General features: G+C 36.3%; 1 protein-coding gene across 4 annotated transcripts in view; it reads left to right on the forward strand.

Annotated features, from left to right (window-relative positions):
- The window catches only part of LOC149820214 (DUF1997 family protein, putative (DUF1997)), a 114,745-nt gene that overhangs the window by 30,427 nt on the left and 63,255 nt on the right, over nt 1-21,063 (forward strand). For all 4 annotated transcript variants that reach the window (XM_089983868.1, XM_089983869.1, XM_089983867.1 and 1 more), the window contains 3 exons: nt 5,381-5,489; nt 14,714-14,759; nt 15,727-15,812. In XM_089983868.1, the coding sequence (XP_089839994.1) occupies nt 5,381-5,489; nt 14,714-14,759; nt 15,727-15,812 (241 nt within the window). The remainder of the gene's footprint in view (nt 1-5,380; nt 5,490-14,713; nt 14,760-15,726; nt 15,813-21,063) is intronic.

Below are 21,063 nucleotides of genomic sequence, written 5' to 3' on the forward strand. Positions count from 1 at the left end.
TGACTTAGGTAAAAAAAACGAAAATCTTGGTAGGGTGTCACGGTGGCTCCATTTGGAGGCTGAAGAGTAATAACTAAAAAGAAACAATTTTTTTTTTTGCTTTTTCCTCTTTTTTTTTTAAGGTGGTGCCACCTCAGCTAGATTTGAAAACCTTTTGGGATAAAAAAAAAGAAAATTTTGCTTTTCTTGGCAAGGAGCCTTAGTGGGGCGCCACCTACGTGAGCCCACTAAATATTTTATTAAATTTGAGTTAAAAACAAGGTTTTGTAAATCGGTGCCACTTTCGAGTGGGCACTATTTTGGAAATAAGGGAAAATTTTGAGAATTTGAGTGTGACACCACCTCGAGGCGGGTCCCACGTCCTTTATTTGAAATAAGAGCCAAATGAGATATTTTAGAATTTTCACAATAATAGGCTAGTTTAGAAAGCACAGAGTGGATTGTGGTTCGATTTCAAAACTTGGAAAAATTGGTTTTTCAGGGCAAAATTTTGAAAGAAGCAGGGAAATTCGGAGTTTTTTTTTGTAAAAATTTAAAATAAGGTCTTATGAATTTGAAATTGTGTCCCCCCTCTTTCCAACTGGCAAAATTTTGAAATGTCAAAACCATCCAGATTGTTTTCTTGAGAAAACTTTTCGTAATTCGGGGTCCTGGGGGTAAAATGGGAAGAATTGCTAATTTTGAAAACCCAGGGTTCTAAAATCAATTTTGAAAAGTTTAGAAATTGAATCTGGATTGACAATTTTGAAAATCAGGAGTTCTGGATCTCAAAATGACATGCAGTGCAGTGAAATGATATGAAATGCTCATGCAATGCTATGCAAAAGACATGTCCTACAAAGTTGCCACTCTGAATTTGAATTTGAAAATTCTGACTTTTGGTTAAGCATGAGATTTTGAAAATTTGCAGTTTGAAGATGTCTCTGAGTCTAAATAGAGAAGTTTTGAGACTCGAGAATGGAATTTAGGACTTTCTTGCAAGGTTCAATCTTGGAAAATGACCATTTTGCCCTTCATTGGTTCCGGAGAACCGAAATGTAATGATTGGTGGAAATGCCAAGAAGGTGAGTGAAAATTTGGGGTGTTTACAGACACCCTACTACACTGTTCTAGTTGTCCCCACGGGTTGGAGTTCCGTAAGGGTCCCCGCAAGGGAGGATGCGGGTGTTCACTTTACTTTTGCATATGGTGTTGCAAATTTAAAGAATTGACTTTAATAAAAATATAAGAAATCAGAATAGTGTAATATATGTTCTGAGGTCTTCCATCTAGAGAATGAAGATCTTAGAAATTTGGTCTTGGTGTGATTGTGAGGATACAAAAACTCTGTGTGCTACAATTTTGTCCCTTGAACCCAATATTGAGGTTCCTTCTCCTAGCCACGGTTTTAGGGAGAGTCCGCTACTTTATATGGGGGTGGTATGTTTGTCACAATTGCGATTGTTTTTTGTACCAAGGAAGTGACACTTGTGGGCCTGAGGTGTCCCTTGTATTCCCGACATTAGATGTGGAAGTCTAATCTTTCGAAGGTAATTCAATCGAGGGCTAAGTTTGGAACCCAGTAATAAAATATAAATTGTGTGCTAAGCTACTCTGGGAACCTACTTAACCTCGGGGATTGTACCTGTTTGGTGTATCCGCGGACAATGATAATTAAAAAGAACTTAAAGTTGTGTGTATTTAATAGGGCATGCATATGGAAAGGAAAAAAGAAACTTAAAGGTAAGATAATAAAATGACTCATGCATTGAAAAGAAATCATGCATTTTCCTGTCTGCACTAGATCATGCATAATTGAATTGTTCTCTAAATTATGATATGATGGTGGGTGTATGTAATTTACTTCCTAAAAGCATGTTGAAAGATTTGGTTACTTAATGCTTGCTATATACTACTGCTTTAGTGTTCCCTACTGGTGAGTATATGAAACCTGTCGCATGTATGATTTCTTAGATACCGCAAACTGTTATATCTGTATTCACTCAAATTATTATACGAGATCTTATCCATGTTCTTTGTCTCACCTCCTTTGTTTAGAAGTGGTTGTGCTCAGAATTTCGGTTCTGACACCCTATTTTGTTGTTTTTTCACAGGAAATGGTGAGCAGTGAGGTTGGACTGACTATTGAGAATGGATGAGAGTCATACTTGGATCTTGACAGTGTCAGTAGGGGAAAGAGTGACTCTCTCTTTTGTTTCAGTTCTTCTTGCTTTTTCAGTTGTTGCTTTATTTTCAGTCGAATAAAACATTGTCTCTGAAATTTACTCTTATTCATAAATAAAGAAATTGTTTTTGTTCTTATGGATGATGGTTGTAAGTTCGTTTGTGGTGTTTGGCTATCCAGTTGGAATTGGAACTGTGAGGACCCCGAGTCTCTGGGAAGTTTTCCGCAATGTTTAAAAAAAAAATCCGCATTTTCAAAGGGTATGAGTTGGGGTCGTTATAACAATCTCCTAAAAAAATGAAATAAGAAGATACAAATTACTTAAATTGGATAAAAGGAAACTGATGATCCCTAGTTGTAGGACATAGCTCCATGTCCTCCAGGTTTTGCGTTGATTCACTGCCCCGGTTCTGACTCAGACTTTATTAAGATGTCACAATTAAAATCTATTGAACTTTATCTCAATCTCAATCAGTTTTGACTCAGGCTTTAGTAACTATACTTGCTGGGGCTGTCAGGTCTGCATGTACTTTTGAATAGGCATACCTATGTAGATTTATGACTCAGGTAAGCATGCATATGCATATAAAAAAAAGATAAGTATGCATGTATAAGCCATTTTTCCATTCAAATATACCTGTATATGCATATAGGCATATGTACACAGATTCACTTGCAAATACACAGGTACATACTGTGTATTTGAATCTAACATAGGTATGCCTATTCAAAAGTATGCATGTATGCATGTATAAGCCAGTTCTACATTTAGTTTCCATATGAATCTAACAAGGATACATTGATATAGAACATGCTGCAATACACGTTGTTCTAGCATGAACACAAATCGAAAAAAGAATTTCTGTTTTAGCATGGGAATAAACTGTACACAGAATTTGTTCTATCGGCCCGCAAATCACAATATATGATTTTCTTTTAAAACAATAGCACAGTAGATCGGCAGCTCATTATATATATATGCATATACGTAGTTCTTTGTATTCCAAAATAAATTTCGAAAAGGTGAAATACATTAATTTCAACCATGGATCTTAAAGTAAATATTGAGATATACTCTTTTCCCATGGATTTTCGCTAAAATCTTGCATGGAATACCAATCCATGCTCTTTTTCTCATTTGAAACAAGAGAAAGACCCGTACCTTGACCGTGAATCGAAAATGAAACAAGAAGGATGGTGGAAAACGCCGGACGATCGGAGAATGAAGCATTATTCTTCTTCCTCTTCCTCTCTATTCCTCTCATTTTCTCTCTTTCTCTCTTTTCTCTTCTCTTTCTCTTTCTTCCCCCTTTTTTTTGACTTATTTATAGAGCTCTAGATGGGCTGGAGAAGAGAGTGCAGCCCCAGTTGGAACTCTCTTCTCTCTTAGAGTTCCGAAAATTTTGAAACTCTCCAAGTATTGACTTTTTCAAAGTTTCATTTTATTAGGCTTTCTAAAACCTTCTTAGATGCTTCTAGGTGTGTTTAAGGGCTCTACTAAGAGTCCTAAACACTCTAAAAAATAATCTCAAAATTAATTAAAATTAATTAATTATTATTTATAAATAAATAAATACCTAGAAGCTTCCAAAAATTCTATTATTGAACTAGAACACTTCTAAAGTGGTTTTATATGGGTTTAAGGGCTCTACTTAGAGTCCTAAACAATTGTCAAATTAAAAATTTGGAATTAATTAATTAATTAATTAATTAATTAATAATAAATAATAAATAATTTTTTAGAAGCTTACAAAATTTATCAAATTAACTTGGGAGGCTTCTTAACATTAATTAACTCCAATTTAAAGGTTTCTAATGAATTTAAAGTTGGAAAATTAGTTGGGCATGGATTTGGATTCGGATTCGAATCCAAGATCCAAATCTATCTTAAAAATCCAAATGGGTCTTGGGCTGGATCAAATCCAGATTAATATGGGTCTTGGATAGAGTCCTTTTGGTGTGAGTTTTAGAAAACGATTTTTAAAACAATAATTTTAATGAAAACTAAGTGAAAGTCGGACACCAAATAATAAAAACTGGTTCGCACGAGTGGTGGAGTCCGGGTCGATCTCAGGGAACGGGATATACTTTGTATTGAGCACACAATCTAAACTACTCTTTATTGCCAAAAAAAAATAATTAATTAAATAATTAAATGACTAAAGGAGTGCTGCCCTACGCAAAGGGCTTAAACAAAAGAAATAAATGGTTTTATTACAGGCCCAAATAATAAATAGAAGAATTAAAATCCTAATCTAAAACTAAAAGGAAGATCTTCAGTGCTTCAAGTCTTTTGTAGTCCCCTTTGTGTTTTCTTTGTGTTTCCTTTAAATGGAACAAGTAATGCATGTTTTCTTATGCCCTTTGAGGGCTCTCTGAGAGTACTTTTGAGGGTTTGAGGGGACCTCAGAGGGTACTTCAAGGGCACGAAAAGAGCTCTACTGCACGTTCCAACGTTTTTCGTTGCTAACCGCCTCCGATGGAAGGGTTGAGAAGAGAAGGTGGTCAATCCAGTTGCATCCACGCTGCCCCGATGAAGAGGAAGAGGTTGCCGATGACGAAAGGGTTTGAAGCTTGAAGAAAAGGGGGGAGAAGAAGAAAAAGGAGAGAATAAGGAGAGAAAGAAATCGGCAAAAGGGCGAGAAAGAGCAAGGAAGAGAGAGAAGAGGGAGGCAAGAAGCAAGGAGAGCTTGAGGCTGCTGGAAAAAACATCTCCTCTTGCTGGAAAAGATGTATTATGAATGCATATGAAAATGCTGCAATGATTTGAATGTCTTAGATGAATATATATATTTATGCGATGACTTGTATAACTTGAATGCATATAGATTATGCTGTATTATGTGAGTTAAGGTTGAATAGAATATTAAGTGATGAAATGCTTTTAAGTGTTTATGTTTGAATGCTTAAAATGAATGATTCATAGGACGTTCCCTTGTCTATCACTTGACGATTGATGAATAATATATCATGTCTTTACCTTTAAATGCTTGATATATTTTTTTAAGTTTGAGTTTGGGTTGTTTTACCAGACTTTAGCGAGTCTGACCTCGTTTTATGGGGGACAGGTAATGCAGGTAAAATATGATAAGTAGTTTGAGCGAATGATGTGCCTAATTTATTTAAAACTCTCATAATTAAATTGGATTTATTTTGCTGTTTTTATGTATTTTCTTCATTATTTTTTAAATGCAACATCTTATTCCTTTTCTACAGATGTTCTTTGCACAAAATTCAGTTTTTGAATTTTGAAGTGGCCCCCGTACTGGATTTATGTGTCACACCAACAAATGATGATTGCATTATTGAGATGTTGTCTTGCAAGGTATGTTTTCTATATTTGTCCTTGAGGTTAATTTGAACACATGCTTCATGGAAGTATGAGGGACTTGAATCTGTATGTGCAGTCTTTTAGAAGCTACACAAAGTAGATAGATTGGAGATATGGAATTTTCTCATTTTAGGGGTGTTGTTTTTTGCTACTTGAGCGATCATTCATATATACCTAAAATATGTGGAAATAGAACTGGTTCTTCCTTATATGATAATTTCAAGCTGGCTTTGGTTCTTCTAAGGTGCATTCACTGCATCTTTTGATTCTTGCCGATGCAAACAAGTCACTAAGCATATTGAAAGATAAGACTGGATCTATTTTCATAAATCACACAGATAAAGGAGCATTCATAATTTACATGACCTGCTAGTCCAATAATGGATATGTATTTATGAGCAGTTTACATGTACCCTGGAAGTTGCACTTGTTAGGAACTTGTGAGAATTAATGGTTCATTTTCATACAAGACAACAGTTATGATGCTTTATTTTGGTCTTGACACTCTCCACCTTCTCATGCATGAAATGTTGACAGGGTTTGTGGCAAAAGCAATCACACTCTTGTTGTCACAAACTAACAACAATCTGTTGATGGAGGCCTGTAAGTAAATGTCAAATGTCAATCCACAAAATATCTATTGACACTATTGCTATGACTAATTTAGCTTCAGTACTTGGCTTCTGTTCATTGCTTTCAACTTGACCATGAGACAAGATGATCACCCAAATGTACTCCATTGTAAAAATGGTATTTGAATCCAAGAAATTCCAAAATGAATCTGCAAATATCTCAAGAATGCACTCACACCAAAATGAAATAAATAATTTTTGTTTATTTCCTCACAAACCCCTATATATACATGCTTGAGTCCATGTATAGCCTTTTTTAATCTAACCACTGTGGTGTGAGGATCTCCTTTTGAATACCCAAGTGGATGCTCCATGTACACTTCTTTAAGTTTTCCCTATAAAAAAATAGTGTTCACATCCATCTAATGTAACTCCCAGTCATATGTAATTGCAAGAGGTAACAACTCTGGAAGTCTTCATTCTTACCACCAGATTAAATGTCTCATTAAAATCTAAGCCATGCTCCTATGCATACTCCATTGTAACTCGCACTTTGAACCTCTCTATGCTATCATAAGCTTTATATTTAATTTTATAAATCTAGCGAGATTCAACTAGATTCTTATCAGGAAGCTCGGGAAAAGCTTTTCAGGTATTGCATTCATATAACACTGAAATCTCCTCGTTCATAGCCTCAATTCATCACCTATTTTTTCAAGCCTCATGATAAAATCTGGGTTCCTTTTCATGTCTCACATTGGCTGCAAAAATCTGGTATTCAGCAGAAATAACATTGTAACTCACCCATCGAGGAGGATGCCAGATACATTCAGATTTTTGGAGCTGAACAAGAGAGGCTGATTTGAAGTGCTGGTTTCTGCATGCTATGCACTAACATCATGTCTTAAGTATAATCAGTTGGTGGGTGCTGCTGCAATTACATCTGCTGATTGCTAGAATTCATTTGCTGAATGCAAATATTGGTTTAAGGGAACAGATTGGGAGTCAATCACGGAGATGGATCTGTTCTTGTTGGTCTTTTACTGCTGCTTGGGTGTTGGTGTTTCTTTCGAGAATATACATATGGTATAAAACTGAAAATCTGTTGGTGCCTGCTGAATTTGGCTGGTCACGACTTTTATGATGATTTTCTGCCCATCTTCATTCATAGGCTGTGTTCCTGCTGAATCAATACCATGATCTTCATTTTGGATACATAACTAATCTCGAGTGAAATGAAGTAGTCGGCCAAAAGAAATTTATTGTTTCATGCCCTATATTGCTGCTAGAAAAATAATCCAGCTCATAAAAAAATCACATGCCTTGAAATCACAATTTGAGAGTAGATTAAAACATCTATATCATCGTCATATCCATCAAACTGACACTCATTCTTTCTGAGAACGTTTGCCACGTGACAAGTCATGGATGTGAAGAAAACACTTCCAAGATCACACATAATGGAATAATCCAAATGCTTATAAAAAAGTAGTAAATATAGAGTTTTCCCACCTAGGTTGGAAAGAGGCATATGATTAGTATAGTAGGCTGATGTATGAAAAACATCACTCCACAAATCGTTTCAACCTTTGACTTGATCAGCATAGTCAAAGCTGTTTGTCAGTGCTTCCTTTCCAAGACCCAATTTATTGAGGTGTCTTCAGGTAAGACAATTTACGCCATATACCACTACCACACAAATAGTTAGTAGAGTCTATGGGTATATATTTACCGCTGCCATCACTATGGAAATACAAAAATTCGCAAGAAAACTATGTTTCAACATATGATTTAAATCTTTGAAACATTGGAAATGCTTGGCCTTTGTGTTTCAAGAAATAGATCCAAGTGCAGGTGGAGAAATTAATAAATATAACAAAATATTGAGATTTTGACAATGACATGATTGGGTCTGGCCCCACTGAGGAAAGAGCAATAGCAGAATGAGTAAGAAACTACAACTGTTGAATCTGTTGCATTTTCTCCAAAATTTGAAGTTGACCACCACCAGATTGACATGAGGACCTTTTAGTAGGGGGAATAACCGATTGGGCACCACCATCTGTGTGACTATCCTTGGGCTTAGTGCCCTCTCCATATGACAATGCTGAAAAAGATCCACCTCTTTTCTTTTTCAGTAAGGTACACAAGCTCTTCATATGGCCATATCCCTTACATTAGTGGCATTGGATAGAGTTCATATATCCTCTACCCCCATATCTACCACCTGATCTACCCCTTGACTGCTGCCATAATTACTGGAAGGATAGGATCCAAGAGACCTCATCTTGGTCTCTTTTGCAATCAACTTGCAAGTGCTTGAGTAATTGAAGGCAAGAATGACTTGTGCAGAATACCGCTCCTCGCGCCATCATGAAATGAAATCTCAAATACGAACACAATCACAATGCTCATAAGAGCACACTATATAGAGCACAAACACAAAGCCACGAAGGCAATACACAAGCCACTAATGGGCAAATACAAGGCCCCAAGAGCACACTATAATAGCTCACAAAGACACACAAGAGAGCACTCAAGATATAAAAATTAATATTTTATTCACTTGGTAAATGCTTAAGAGAAGCATTCCTTCCCTATGGGAGAGATCCCATTTATATACAACTAATGATAAGCAAAAGGGCCTGTCCCAATGATTAGAATGGAAAAAACAAAAAAAGGAAAAATAAAACAAAAAAATACAAAACTCCCCTAATTGGCAGGACCTATTGCATTATGTGAAAAGATAAAAATGCCCCTAGAGTGTAACGACCCCAACTCATACCTGTAGAAAAAGTGAAATCTTTTTTTTTTTAAACGATTGTGAAAACAATCGCAGAGACCCTGGAGTCTTACAATTATAACACATCCACAACCACAAGAGAGCTTACACCACCATTATTCAAACCAAAATAACTTTATTCATTATTAATGAAAGTCTAAGAGCAATAGCAATGAATATTAAATAAAACTAAATGGAGCTACTCTGTCCAAGGAAACATATGTCAGTGCGGTCATACAGTCCTCGTAGCTCTCCAAAGCGTATGATCTCATCACTGGACTTCAGAGGCTATGAAAAATATAAGATGCAGGGTGTCAGAATCATAGATCCTGTGTATAAATTCTTCTAATAATTCAAATAAGTAAAAAGAACATAAATTAGATTCAAGCAACATTTTCAGAGGTATGCAACTACAACAAATTCATAATTCAAATAGCCACTCATACATTAAGAAAACATTTATCATGCCCATCAACATAACACAAGTAACAAGACAGGTAATTCTGCTTCATCTAATACAGAACAGGAATATGTATGATATCAATGTACATATATGAGTAACTTATTATCTTTTATCAAAGTTTTTCTTTTGTATGCATGTCCCTATTTAATGCACACAATTTTAGTTTCACTTTTCATTAAAACCCGTGAATACTAAAAAACCAGCAATACAATTTCCGAGTTCAAGTTAGGTCCCTGGTTATAGCTTAAGACACAATTTGTATTTTATTACTAGGTTCCACACTTGACCCTCGACAGATATCAGGAATCTAACACCATCCATCGGAACATTAGAAATCAACATCCACTGATGCTACTTTCTTGGTATACCAATAACAACAGCTGTGTTTAAACACTACTCCTAGGCAAAGTGGCAGAATCTTCCTAAAACCGTGGCCGAGAGGTGAACCACCTAATTGTGTTTAGGGGCACAATTACACATGGAGTTTTAATATCCTCACGGTTCTCCAAAACCGCAATCCCGGATTCCCACGCTAAAGGGATATTCAGAAAAAACATTAATTACACTATTTTCTTTTTTTATCAAAAGAATGATTTATTTCACAATACTTGTTTTGCAAATCAACATGCAAAGCACAACAACATTCGTTTTACAAATCAGCATGCAAAACTCATCACGGGACCTTAGCCCGTTACAACATGAAACAATGCAATTTATTTTAATTAATATCCAATTGATTTTTGCGATGCATAAAAACTAAACATGGAGCAACACCTGCTCGAGGCCCACACGACCTACAGTGGTTCACTTTTGACCATCAAGTGCAAAAACCACAATGATCATGCCACTTATGTTATTATTCAACATGCTCTTATATACTCATTCACACAACCATAAAAAGAATGTACATGCATAACACTTTCACATATACATATGATCACATGGTTGCAAGAATGTAAGATTTTGTGGTGTGCTCTGATACTAAAGCTGTAACGACCCCAACTCATACCCGTTAAAAAGTAGATTTTTTTTAAAACAATTGCGAAAACATTCTCAGAAATCTAGGGCCTTTACAGTCATAACCAACCCACAACCACAAGAGATCTTACATTACCATCACGAAACCAAACCAACTTTATTAATTAAAATTATAAAGTCTGGGAATAATATATAAATGAATGCAAATAAACCAAAAAGTGGAGCTCCTCTGTCCCTAAGTAAAACTGTCAAACAGTCATGTAGTCCTCGTAGCTCCTTGTAGTAGCAAGTCCCCTCACTAAGTCTTAGAGGCTGTGAAAAACATAAAAGTAAGGGTGTCAGAATCATAGATTCTGTGTATGAGTCTCTTTAATGAATCAATTAAGTAAAAAAAATATAAATAAGATTCATGAAACATTTTAGAATGATACAATTACAATAAAATCATTATTCAAATAACCATTCATGCAATAAGAAACAATAAAGAACAACTACTTGTCAGAAAATGACGAGAGAGGAGAGAGAGGCTCTGATAGCTGCAATAGAAAACCCCAATAGGGTCTGCGGTTCTTGCATTTCATTAAGTATACACATGTACAAAAATTAGGGTACGAAAATACCCATTACATAAAATACTAAAATTACAACATGCCATTAATGAGCATGTGTTTAAATAAATAAAACAGATTAGGTTTGGATATCAGGATCTAGACTTAGTCGTGAATGACAACGTCTTTTCACCCTCCCTCAAGTTATACATGGTTTTGAACCATGAACAACTTGCCTTTTAACATTCAAAATCTATCCTTGATAAGTCCTTTTGTAAACAAAGCAGCAACTTGATCAGCAGTCCAAACGTATTCTGGTTCAATTTCCTTTTATTTGACCTTCTGTCTTACAAAATGTTGATCAATTTAAATATGCTTAGCACGACTGAGGTAGATAGGATTGAATCACATGTTGATAGCACTTTGATTGTCACACAAGAGAATGCTTTTAGAAATCGATTCTCCTACTTCTGTCAACAGGTGTCTGATCCATGTTACTTTGGCTGTAGCAGCTGCTATTGATCTATATTCAGCTTCTGTGCTCCTTTTGTTTCCTACTGCTCTAAGAGACAAGATTTAAGCCAATGAAAACACAGTATCCTTAGACTAACCTTCGCTCATCTGAATCTCCTGCCCAATCTGTATCTGTGTAAGTAAGAAGTTCATGCATGTGATGACCATGCATACTCTTTTTGTACAGACGACCATCTCCAATAGTTCTCTTCAAATATCGAAGAATGCGTTTAACAGCTTTCATATGCCCAATATGCGGTTCATGCATAAACTGAGATACCTGATTGACAGAATAGACAATCTCAGGCCGAGTGAATGTAAGATACTGAAGCATTCCTACTATCCTGCGATATCCTGTAGGGTCCTCATACAAATCTCCATCTTGGGAACTGAGTTTCTGATGAAGTACACTGAGTGTACTTAGAGGCTTGCAATCTGTCATACCTGCATTGCTAAGAACATCAACGATATACTTATGTTGAGTAAGTGTCATGCCTTCAGGAGTCCTGTCAACTTCTACTTCAAGAAAGTATCGCAGCTTACCAAGATCCTTCATCTTTAATCTATGGTTCATAAGTTCTTTAACCTGTTCAATATGTTCATTAGAGTTACCTGTAATGATAATGTCATCAACATATATCAATAACATGGTAACTATATCTTTGCATTTGAATATGAAAAGAGAATGGTCAAGAAGAGACTGACTAAAGCCATATTTTTCAACTTCAAGCGAAAAGCTGTCAAACCAAGATCGAGATGCCTGCTTCAGACCAGTGTCTGGAAAGGGATATTTTGCAGAATACGTTGGCTGAGATTCAAGAGTTGAAGAAAGAGTAAGAAAAAGTGGAATACCTTGGAAGAAGACCTTGGAGAGGATCACTGCTCTGATACCATGTCAGAAAACGACGAGAGAGGAGAGAGAGGCTTTGATGGCTGCAGAAGAAAACCCCAATAGGGTTTGCGGTTCTTGCATTTCATTAAGTGTACACATGGACAAAAATTAGGGTACGAAAATACCCATTACATAAAATACTAAAATTACAACATGTTATTAATGAGCATGTGTTTAAATAAATAAAACGAATTGGGTCTGGATATCAGGATCCAGACCCAATCGTGAATGACGACGTCTTTTCACTACTAAGTAATAGAAAACATTTATCGTGCGGTAGGAAACAATTATCATGCAACCATTAATAACACTAGTAAAGAAACAGGTAAATATGCATATTCTAATGCATAATAGGAAAATACATGTTATCAATGCACATGCATGAGTAATTTATTATTTTTTATCAGAGTTTTTTTTTTATATGCATGTCTCTATTAAATGCACACAAATTTTATTCCTCTTTTTATTACTATAACCCGCAGATACTCAAAACGGGTATAATAATTCTCGAGGTCAAGTTAGGTTCCTAGTTATAGCTTAACACACAATTTATATTTTATTATTGGGTTCCACACTTAGCCCTCGACCGATATCAGGAATCAATACCATCCATCGAAACATTATAAATCAATATCTAATGTTGGGACATTAAGAAAATCAACATCTACTAATGCCACTTTCTTGGTATATCAATAACAACAGTTGTGTCTACACACCACCCCCTGGCAAAGTGGTAGAAACTCTATAAAACCGTAGCCAGGAGGTGAACTACCTAGTTGGGTTTAGGGGCAAAAAATGCACACGATGTTTTAGTATCCTTACGATTCCCCAAAATAGCAGTCTAGGATTCCCACACTAAAGAAGGGACATCCAGGAAAAATGTGAATTACGTTGTTCTTTTGTTTTTATCTTTTTATTAAAAGAATGATTTATTTCAATTCTTTATTTTGTAAATCAACATGCAAAACATAACATACGTTTTGCAAATCAACATGCGAAACTCATCACGGGACCAAAGCCCGTGGTAACATGAAATAATGCAATTAATTCAATAGACATTAAGTTGATTTTTTTGCAATGCATAAGAAAAACTAAACATGGAGCAACACTTGTTCAAGGCCCACACAACTTGCGATGATCCACTTTTGACCATCGATGCATCTAGTGCAAAAACCATAATGAGCATGCCACTTATGTATTCATTTATCATGCTTTCAAATGCACATTCATACATACTAAACAAGAATGTATATGAATAACAACTTTTACATGCATGTGTTCACATGATTATACAAAATACATGTTTCTTTTCATGAATCATCTCATGATCAATATGCAAACATTTATGCGAATATGTATATGCATAACAATATAAATTTCAGGATTTGCAGGTGCCCATTACATGCATATGTAAGTAACATTGCCTTAAAAATATCATAATCATGCATCAACAATAATTCTTTTAGCCTTTTCGGTGAGCTCGGGGTACAATAGTACCCACCAGGTCCAACCCATACTACTTGCATGCGAGACAACATTGGTAGGCGCCGAAACAAACTTAATTAGTTCCATGAGAGCATGTCTAACAGTCCGAAAATAACCCTGCACATTCTGTATAAGTGCAATCATAAAATCTGCATCTAATGCATATATAATTTTATTTTTCTGCATGCATAAAACCCAAACTTTTAACATGTACAAGTCTAGAATTAACATGAGCATTTTACATGTGCTATTACATAAATAGAACAAACAAATACACATACAGATACACACACACACTCTCTAAATGTAGGGCCATAAGGAACTCAATCACCCTGCTAGTCTCCTTGTGCTGATCAAACATGTTTACCTGGACTTGGCAACCACTACACTTCTCACATTTTGTACACTTTTCACACTTGTGGTTCTCTATAAGAGGACGAGGATCCTACTCCCATTGCATCTTTGAATAAAACTCCTCAACAGATTTATTCCCTTCCCTCATGGTGCTAACTTCCTTTACAAGCTGGTATTGCTTTGCCGAATTCTCTTGTTTATATACTTGCTTGAGGTAACCTGAAGCTTCCGTAAGCTCCTGAAACTTGGACAAATTTACTGGTATTCTTTGTTCCATTGAACCCAAGTTCTATGCCTGTATCCTTGCATTGTTCATTTTCTATTCTTCCATCAACTTGTCATTAGTTAGGATCCTTGCTCAAGCTTGACGCGTTTATTTTCTCAGACGAGTTTGGGCAAAGCCCGAGCCAAGCTTGAGGTAGCTCGGCTCATTGTTCAGCCGTAACTAAGGTTGATGTGGCTATAAATTTCAACCTGAGCTTGTATTCTCATAAAGGTTTTATTTTCAAATGTGTTACAATACTACTGGAAAAGCTTACCGGGGAAAAGGGAGCAATAAATACAGTAGAGAATTTTTGATAAATAGCTTGTTGGCATGGTCAAGTAAATCATGGTTTTATTTGCATTGCAGTTTGAAAGGCCAGAAAGCTTGGAACAACAGAATAAGCACTTCTCAGGTATGTTTATATGTTTGCCACGACTCGTCTTGATTTGCAAATAGTGATCTGTCTCCCCCCATGCAAAACAGCAGATTTTGGTTCTCATTCCACTTTGACTTATGATTTTCTACATAGAAAATCTTCTACTCTACATCTACAATCCCTAAGCACACAGTGCTTTCCTAGCACCTTGGAAACGTCTCTTCTGAAACTTCCTTCCAAGGTGAAAACCTACTTATGTAGAAGACTGCTTCAAGAACCCTGTGCTTTCTATCACAATGCTTCAAGAACCCTAAGCACACGGTGCTTTCCTAGCACCTTGGAGACCTTTCTCTTCTGAAACTTGCTTGTGGTGGAAAACTTACTTACATAGAAGACTGACTCAAGAACATCTATCGCTGTGTATTTTTTCCTCTCTGCGACCATTCTTGAGTACTTATTGTTTGCTTAGGGAGCACTTTCTTAAACTTTTATCTTTCCTACATATCTTAAAATCGTTTCTTGATGCTATCAACTTGGGATCTGTTGCTGCTTGCTAAGTTCATTTACCCCCCTTGACATCCTTGTTACCAGCTAATTGTCCAGGCAAGCAGTTTTTTTATGATAATTTACCTGAGTACGTTTCAACATATAATTGGTGTGTTTGAAGAAGAGAAATAAAAGAAAACTTGGACCAGAGAAAGTAATGTTCCTCATAAATGCATTGTTTTCCTTTTTTGAGAAAATTTAATTGATAATAATTTCTCACAGGGTAAATAGAACCATCTTTCTGTTCCTTTTGAGATGTTTTTTAAGTTGGGCCCCTTTTGAGGTATTTTTCTCATTAGGTATTGTTTAGGGACTGAGGTATTTTCTCTCCTGTTATAATGTTTGTGTCCTCCTAGAGGTGCTCATCGTATTGTCAGATTCAATAATGTTAAATGTTTATCATGACATCACGGCTCACTCTGGATTTTCTAATGGCTTATTTTTTCTCCATGTGCAGCTTTTATGAGGAACCACATAAAGTGGAATGAGAACTGTGCTGAACCATTTCTGGATGTTGATGTGGAACTGATTATCATTCTTGAGGTGCTTACCTTCTCTTTTGCTGAATTACAAACTTTTCTTTAAGTTGGAACCATGGTTTTCCATAGAAGAAGCTGAAACCAGTCACTGAAGATCCTTTTCTTATGCCACAAAAATGTACACATGCAATGGATATAGCTATGAGCAGTAAAAAAACTAATCTTCAAACAGTCTGCCTCTTTCATACTATTGCATGCACCAACTGCAGACTTGACTTGGTTACACTCTCTGTAGTTGTTATCATATATAATAGCAATACTTCCTATTGTTATCATATGTCAGACCATTTCTTATTGCTTCAAGTGCACTTATATTTATATTTGTTACATTTTTTATATTGATGACATAGGCTCCAAGTGTGCCAAGCCTTGGATAACAAAGAGCAAAAGAGAAATGCGGGATGCTGTCTATTATTGTTCTGACAGAAATTCTAAATGAAATTTCAGCAATCTCAGCTGCTATGGTTCTCTTGTACTATTATGTACAGAATGAAAAAAATAGATGATACTTGTAAATTTCTTATATCACATTGCTTACTGCATATATATATATATATATATATATATATATATATATATATATATATATATATATATATATATATATATATATATATATATATATATATATATATATATATATATATATATATATATATATATATATAAGAGGGGGATCTGTCCAACCAAAGGAAGGTACAAACTGCCCAAACTACCTTCATATTTCAATTGTAAAAGTGTTTTCCTACAGATCTGACCATGTGGATGTGAACTCCATGGTTGAAAACCTAGGAACCTTCCCTTGGTTCAATTTTTTTGATGCATAAATAAGATTTTGTAATGTGCTAAAAAAACATTTTAAAAGTTTATTATTTATACATCAAAAAAAATTGAACCAAGGATTGGTTCCTAGGTTTTCAACCATGAAGATCATATCCGTATGGTCAGATTTGTAAAAAAAAACGTCCTTGACTTGAACATATCCCTCTCTCTCTCTCTCTCTCTCTCTCTCTCTCTATATATATATATATATATATATATATATATATATATATATATATATATATATATAACGACCCTAACTCGTACCCGTGAAAAAGTGGCAAATTTTTTTTAAAACAATTGCGAAAACATTCCAGAGCCCCGAGGCCTTTACAGTTATAACACATCCACAACCACAAGGGATTTTATACCAATCTTCCAAAACAAACTAACTTTATTAATTAATATCATATAGTCAAACGGTATGTGCAAAAGAATATAAGTAAAGCAAAAGTGTGGAGCCACGCTGTCACAAAAAGAGTCTTTAAGTAGTCATGTAGCTCCTCGCAAAAGCAAGTCCCTTCATTGGGCCTCAGATACTATAAAAACACAAAAGTAAGGGTCTTTGTAAAACCCACGTTTAAAAAAAAATAAAAAAAATTATTAGTATCAGACCCGGGTCCATCCTCGATAAAGTTTTATAACCCAACTCAGGAAGAGGATTTTAAGAAATCCTCTTTCCGAGCGCCGCACCCCACCTGTAAAACCCGAAATTTTTTGTTACAAAATATTTTAAAATATGCAAATTGGGCCTAGATCCACATTTCGGATCTAGGACCCATAATGGGGTAATTAGGAATACATAATATCAAACATGATTTAATAACATTAATAATAATAAATAGATAAAATTTAAATTATAAAATTTATTCATTTTTTATTAATCTGAGGATCCACAGTTGGATCCAACTTGTGGATCCATATTGGTTGTGGCCGGGTTACGGGTCTCGGGTCCGGACCCGAGTCGCGCCCTGTAGCAGCCCTTTTAAAAGAAAAGGGCAACCCGATAAGGGTTGCCCGATAATGCTGTAACAGAAAAAGAAAGGGGGGCAAGGGGGGGTTACGCAGGGCGTAACCAACCCCGTACCTCTCGGTAGAGGAGGGGTTTTGGGGCCGATAAAGGGGAGTGGAGAGAGGGTTTTGCCCTCTCCACTCAGTCTCTCCGTCGAGTTGGGTGTGCATCAGAGAGGTGGGGGTTGCCGGAAAAACCTGCGGCTAACAGCAGTCGAGTCTTCCTGTCACGGCAGCAGTGAGGAGCTTCGTCTGTCACAGCCGTGAGTGGAGCTTTAGCCACCAGCCACCACCGAAGGCCGAGGCTAACAGCAGCTCGGTACTCCCGCCACGGCAGCCCCCGATCGTCGGAAAAGCTTCAAAAAAAAAAGGTACGGGTCTTCTTGGAATCGAGGTGAGGGATCGAACATGGGTTCGATTCCATGTGGGGGTTTGAGGGTAGAAGTGATCTGGAGTTGGGGGTTTCTTTGCCTAACCCTGAATCGGAAATCCCAAACCCAATCGATTTGGGGATTTTCTTGTCTAAACCCTAACCTGCAAAATCCCTAAATCAAATCGATCTGGGGTTCGGCTGAGGTATTGGATAGCGCCAGTCGTGGGGTTTCCGATTTCTATAAATGGATAACCCCAGGTTTGGGGGTTTCCTATTTTGGGACTCGATAAACTAAATCCGGAAGGGAAAGAGGTAAACGAAATCTGTTTATTTTGGGTTCAAGTGGGGGATGTTAAACCATATAAAAGAATCAGTAGTTTGGTTCAATTAAATTTTTGTTTTAGCGTGATGCCCAGTTTCAACATCATTTTCTACAGAAAGTCTTGGATTTTATTTGGGTAATAAATTTGTTATAGTTTCCTGAGTTGTTGGTTCATGCTAGTCATCGATTGATTTGAGATGATTCACATGCATTGTTGGTTCCATGTGAATCGATGTTTTTGGAGAGGTGTTTGAGAATTGTATATACAAAACTGATTTTGTGCTTATTATGTACCCATTTCGTTGATTTGATTTTGATAGGCCTTAAACTCGAATCTCTACTGAAACAAATAGAAATGAAGTCTGTGGTTTTTGGTTAGAATTGATATAGTGAACTTTACCCTGACTTGCGTTTTCTTGATCTGAGTTCAATTGGTATATTGACATATTGTTTACATGTATGGTGTTAGTTCTAATGTTGAAACGATTTTTGGTAATGTCTAACATTTCTATAAATGGGATCTATTACATAATGGCATTGATGTATGCTAAGGCATTTATGGAACTTTACCGAGAACCTGTTATACACAATGAGATCAACCTTGAGGAGGCTGCGTATTACCTTTTCCTCTCTTGTTGCTGTCATCTAGCCCTCTCTCTTCTCTGATCTTTCATATGAGAGGTCTTATTTTGGTGCAGGTTATCACCATCCAACTTGCATAAACGGTTAATTGTTTATAAAATGTGCTTTAAGAAACCAAGAATTGCATTCCTTCCTTTTCCCCTCAACCCAATCTCCCCCAACCTCTCCTTTGCATGTTAGTTTGGTATGGTCTTCACTTGCTGGCTTGGTGATAGTGCTTAAATTGTAATATATCTATAAGAACTATTCATCACTTTCTGCCATCACTAAATGATTTTGTCATTGTAGAACTTAGGTGGTTTTTCTTTTGTTTCATCTCATGCCCCCAAGTATTAGTCCTCCAATATTTTTGGGCACACAAGCACACTGTGATTGCATATAATTGCTTAGGTTTGATAAAAATAATGACTATTCTGATCTAGTTTTGATGAACCCAAATAACATTGTACCAAGAAAATTCATTAGCAGTCAGAATCATCCGGTATATCAAAGGGATGTTAGTCATTTCGGCCACTCACCAAAGATACTAGGAAATGCAAATAATTCCAGAAATGACAGTGGCCGTTAACATTTGTAAAAAAAAAAATGGCAATAACTTAGGAAGTCTAAGTTGATTGCAAGCACTTTTGGAGGGGCAGTTGGTATAGGCGCATACATGATATGAATGTGTGCAGTACTGAAATTTCATTTTCTATATATCCAGGTGATGTTCACGTGTGCAGATGTTAACACGTGTTATGAATGAAAAGTTTCAGGTGCCTACATTTATGGGACATGTTTGATTATCGTGCATTTATGAATTGGTTTCCAGTACATGTGCATATATGAAATCAATGTGTGTTTGGCATGAAAAATCATGCATAAATGTTCGCATGTACTTATGAATTATGGACGAATGTATGTGTGTTAAGTGGTTACATAAAAGCACTTGCACATGAATGTTGAACACATGTATTTGGCAATTGGGCCCAGTGTTAGGAATAAATCACTATTTTTGGTTTTGTTATGGGATGCATCGATGGCCTAAATGGACCATCATCGGCCTGGAAAGTCGTGGGTTTTGTTTCCTTTCACATATGTTTTTTTACTGCATCACTTGAACCACATAAGATGGTTTGGCACACTACTACACTGTTCTAGTTGATTATACGGGCTGGAGTTCCGTAAAGGTCCCCGCAAGGGAGGATGCGGGTTTTTACTTTACTTTTGCATATGGTGTTGCAAACTTAAAGAAATTAGCTTTAATAAAAATATAATGAGTAAGAACAATGTAATATACATTCTGGGATATCTCATCTGGAGTATGAGAATCTTAGATATCCGGTCTTGGGGAGACTGTGAGGATACAAAAGCTCCGTGTGCTGAAAATTTGTCCCCTGAACCCGATATTGAGGTTCTTTCTCCTGGCCACGGTTTTAGGGAGAGTTCATCACTTTACCCGGGAGTGGTGTATTTGACACAGCTGTTGTTTATGGTACCAAGGAAGTGACACTTGTGGGCGTGGGGTGTCCCTTGTGTCCCCGACATTAGATGTGGAGGTCTAATGTTTCGAAGGTGATTCGGTCGAGGGCTAAGTTGAAACCCAGTAATAAAATACAAATTGTGTGTTAAGCTACCCTGGGAACCTACTTGACCTCGGGGATTGTACCCGTTTGGTATATCCGCGGGCAACGGTAATTAAAAAAATGAACTTAAGGTTGTGTGCATTTAATAGGGCATGCATATGGAAAGATGGAACTTAAATGAAAGATAACAGAAGAAATCATGCATTGCACATAATCATGCATTTTCCTGTTATGCATTAAATCATGCATGTATGAATCATTCTCTATATCATGACATGATTTGGTGGTAGCATATGATTTACTTCTTGAAATCATGTTGCAAGGTTTGGTTATTTAGTTCTTGATATATGGTACTGCTTTACTGTTCTTGACTGGTGAGCATATGTAATTGTTGGTAGGTATGAATATTTGAATGTTGCAAATTTTATATTTGTACTCACTCAAATCATTGCATGAAATCTTATCCATGTTCTTTGTCTCACATGGTTTCTTTAGAAGTAGCTGTGCTCAAAATTTCGGT

The sequence above is a fragment of the Nuphar pumila genome, chromosome 12, assembly GCF_984573655.1.
Source record: "Nuphar pumila chromosome 12, dmNupPumi1.hap1.1, whole genome shotgun sequence".
In the NCBI taxonomy this organism is placed as follows: domain Eukaryota; kingdom Viridiplantae; phylum Streptophyta; class Magnoliopsida; order Nymphaeales; family Nymphaeaceae; genus Nuphar; species Nuphar pumila.